General features: G+C 40.3%; 1 protein-coding gene across 1 annotated transcript; it reads right to left on the bottom strand.

Annotated features, from left to right (window-relative positions):
- Positions 1–738: 738 nt before the first annotated feature.
- On the bottom strand, positions 739–1,494 carry LOC146994112 (uncharacterized). The gene has a single exon (XM_085826307.1). The coding sequence runs from the start codon at positions 1,492–1,494 to the stop codon at positions 739–741; it is 756 nt and encodes a 251-aa protein (XP_085682433.1).
- Between the last annotated feature and the right edge of the window lie 2,170 nt (positions 1,495–3,664).

The raw sequence follows: 3,664 nt of genomic DNA, 5'->3' as shown, positions 1-3,664 counted from the left end.
TAAGCCCAGAAATGAAAACAATTTTTAGCCGTATTTAGAGAAGGATAACTTTTAATTGACTTTATTTTTGAGTCATCAGTCTCTATGCCCTTATTAGAAATTTTTTATCCTAACTGTCACAATTCCTTTGCAGCGAACTTGCATTTTCTTCCATTTATTTTGAAACCGGCCTCGTTAAGTAAGGCAAAAACTTCTTCCAAATGTTTCTGTTATAAAATTAACAAACAGAGTGATGGCTAATTAAATTTTTGACTTTATTAACAAAAAAAATTAAAGAGAACTTATGTACGTCTTATTGTTTACATGACAACTTTTAGAATGACAAAAATAATAGTGATGCCAGATGCATAAAAAGTAATAAAAGAATAAAGCCACTGGAACTGCACATAATATTAATTAAATGCTCGATTCTCAACAGCCTCCTTCGAGCATTAAAAATAATCACGGTTCATATTACTTATTGACTTATTTTACACCAATCAACTTTTTCTGGAAATGAAACTGAGGTGCTGGAAGCGCCTTCGTCAGAATGTCTGGTCGTTGTTTATTACTTCTGACATAGCCTAATTGAAAACGTCCCTTCGAGAACTCATCTTGCGCAAACTTGTACCTTTGGTCAGTGTGCTTTGTGCGTGCGTGGAACATTGGATTTTTGATGTATTTGACAGTACTCTGATTATCAATTTGTAGTATAGGCAATGAGACATTATTAGTTATCTCATTGAACAAGCTCTTCAACTATATAAGGTCTTTTGTAGCATCAGCTGCTGCCATGAACTCTGCCTCTGTCGTCGAATTGGATATGGCCTCCTGTAGCTTACGTCGCCACATAATTGCACCTCCACCATAGAAAGAAATAACATTTGTTCGAGACCTGCGTGTTTCTGCACAGCTGTTGTTATCTGCATCACTAAACAACATCAAACATCTATCACCTTCATTACTGTACAAAATGCCGTGTTCTATGGTATTGCGAAGGTACCTTAATGTTGTCTGTACGATTTCCCAATCAATCTCTATAGGATTGTTCAGCTTTCGAGACATCAAACTCACTGCGTAAGCCATATCCGATTGGGTTCCCATCGCCAAGTACAGAAAACTGCCAACTACTGATCGGTATGGAATTTCACTGCTAAGAGGCTTCGCCTCCTTGATCTTTATCATGCCGTCGTCATTCGGTTGACCATAGTCGACCTTGAGAGTCGACTTCTTTACTGGAATGTGTGATGTTTTAGCATATCCATATCGCTCTAATATCTTTCTTGTAAATGCTTCTTGGTGCAGGAAGAGTGAGCCGTCTTTCAAACGTTCAAATTGTAGACCAAGGAAACAATTTAACGTCGTTACTCGAATGTTAAAATGTTGCTTGAGCTCGTCAATAAATGTGAAGAATGCTGCTTTGTCCTGAACAGCTACAATGCCATTGTTCCGTACTTCTAACTTTATCGTTTGGCTAACGGAGCACTTTCCCGTCGCATTGTTGTTATTATGCATTTATTACGTTAATCTGTTACATCTGGCAACAAGAAATAATGTAAAGTTTAGTCTCTGAGAATTGGCAACTGAGATACATTATTCTTCTACGCAGTAGAACGCTAACGCAACATCTTTCGCTGAAATAACGCTGTCTCTGTTCTTGCTAAGAATAAGTAATTAAATTATATTGTTGATTACGCATCTCATTTCTTACTACGCTAAACAACGCTCACTACATCGCACAGCCATCATCAACATAAATCGCCATCAGCATCTTATGTCCATAATCATTTCGTATGAACAAGCAGTTGTCGGATTTACTTTGTATCATGCCATGTTTCTTCAGCACATCAGTAAACTTGGCATTCCAACATCGTCTAGCTTGTTTTAAGCCGTATAAAGGTCGAAGCATCTTGCATACACACTTACTTCTGTCGTTATAGCCTTCGGGTTGATACACGTAGATCTCCTCAGTTAGGTCACCGTAAAGGAATGCCGTCTCCACGTCAATTTGATATAAGTTGAGATTCTTCTTGGTTGCCATTGCAGTTAGAGGTCGAATAGTGTCATAGCGACACACCGGGCTAAATGTGTCTTCGCAGTCGATGTTCACCGTCTGGGTGTACCCTTTTGCTACTAAACGGGCCTTGAATCTCTCGATTGAGCCATCGGGATTTGTCTTCACTCTATAAACCCAGCAATTGTCGAGGACTTTACGTCCGTTAAGTGGTTCAACAAGTTGCAATGTTCCATGTTTGGCATGCGAAGCCATTTCTTCGTCAATGGCTCGTTTTCAGTAGGCGTATTCAGGAGACTTTGTTGCTTTGACATATGTTTTAAGCTCTTCCAATTTCAGAATGCTGTTATACACGTCGTAGTCATTAAACCGGACAGGCCGTTGGATAGCTGAACAGTCTCGCAATGTACGCGCGGTCATCTGTGTTGGTTCATCTTCATCAGAGCACTACCAGACACCAAGCCCGAGGGTGCCCACAGGGAGCCTGCATGAGTGCGGACCTGTGGGTCCTCACGTTCAATGAAATCATCAACAAAGAATGGCCCCCATACGCAAAAATAACAGTCTTCGCCGACGATATCGCCTTCGTCATTGGAGGGAGAACACATGACATCCTAGAAAAGAACTGTCAAGACATAGTAAATACATTCCACCAAAGATGTAAAAATTTCAAACTACAAATCTCCCCATCAAAATCAAGAATCATCACCTTCCATAAACCAGGCCAAAATCTAACAAAACAACTATCAGTCAAGCTGGAAAAAAACAAAGTAAAATACACCAAGACCCTAAAATACCTCGGAATATTAATCGATCAAAAACTTAACTTCATAGAACATCTACAGGAACTCAAGAACAAAACACACCACATTGGACAAAACCTGAGAAGACTTCATGGCACCAACTGGGGTTTAAACCCCCACATCACAAAAATCCTCCTCCAAACCGTCATCGGAAAAATAGTCACATACGGAGCAGCAGTGTGGGCTCTACCGATGACGGAAAGGAAAAAGAAAATCTTAACAACAATACAACGACAGTTCACCCTCAATATTACAAGAGCCTATCAAACAACATCAAACGCTGCACTGGATGTAATTGCTGCCACCTCTGCCTTCAAGCAATCTACGAAGCCATCTATGCTACAGTAACACAACTCAAAATCCCCATCACCCACGAAGACAAAATCTACAATGCAGAAGAATATGAGACAAGACCTCCTCCCTACAATCGACATCCAGCCACACCCCACACAAATGTCAAGTTCATCCCAACCAACAATACAGGCAAACATCACCAACGCAACCAAACAATCTCCTATACAGACGGCTCCAAAATAGAAGGCAAAGTTGGCTGCGGCGTCTATTTCCCCATTCAAGACCAAATCACAATAGAATTAAAATGGAAAGGTTACCTCAACAACAACAATAGCGTGTTCCAAGCGGAATTAGCAGCCATCAAAAACGCAATATCAATAGCCCAAGAAAAGAACATAAAAAACCTACTCATCAAGACAGACAGTCAAGCAGCTCTCCTCGCACTCAAAGACTCCGACAACAAATCTCCAAAAGCCTTTGAAATTAACTCAACCACTCTACAAACCCCACAGACCAGAATCTCAATAGAATGGATTAAAGGCCACAGTCAAAACAGAGGTAACGACGTTGCAGA

Source organism: Stegodyphus dumicola, chromosome 11 (assembly GCF_044657685.1).
Source record: "Stegodyphus dumicola isolate Sdum_Otavi_A_Nest chromosome 11, ASM4465768v1".
Taxonomy (NCBI): Eukaryota; Metazoa; Arthropoda; class Arachnida; order Araneae; family Eresidae; genus Stegodyphus; species Stegodyphus dumicola.
Note: the sequence above shows the minus strand (reverse complement) of the source record. Positions and strands in the feature narration are given on the sequence as shown.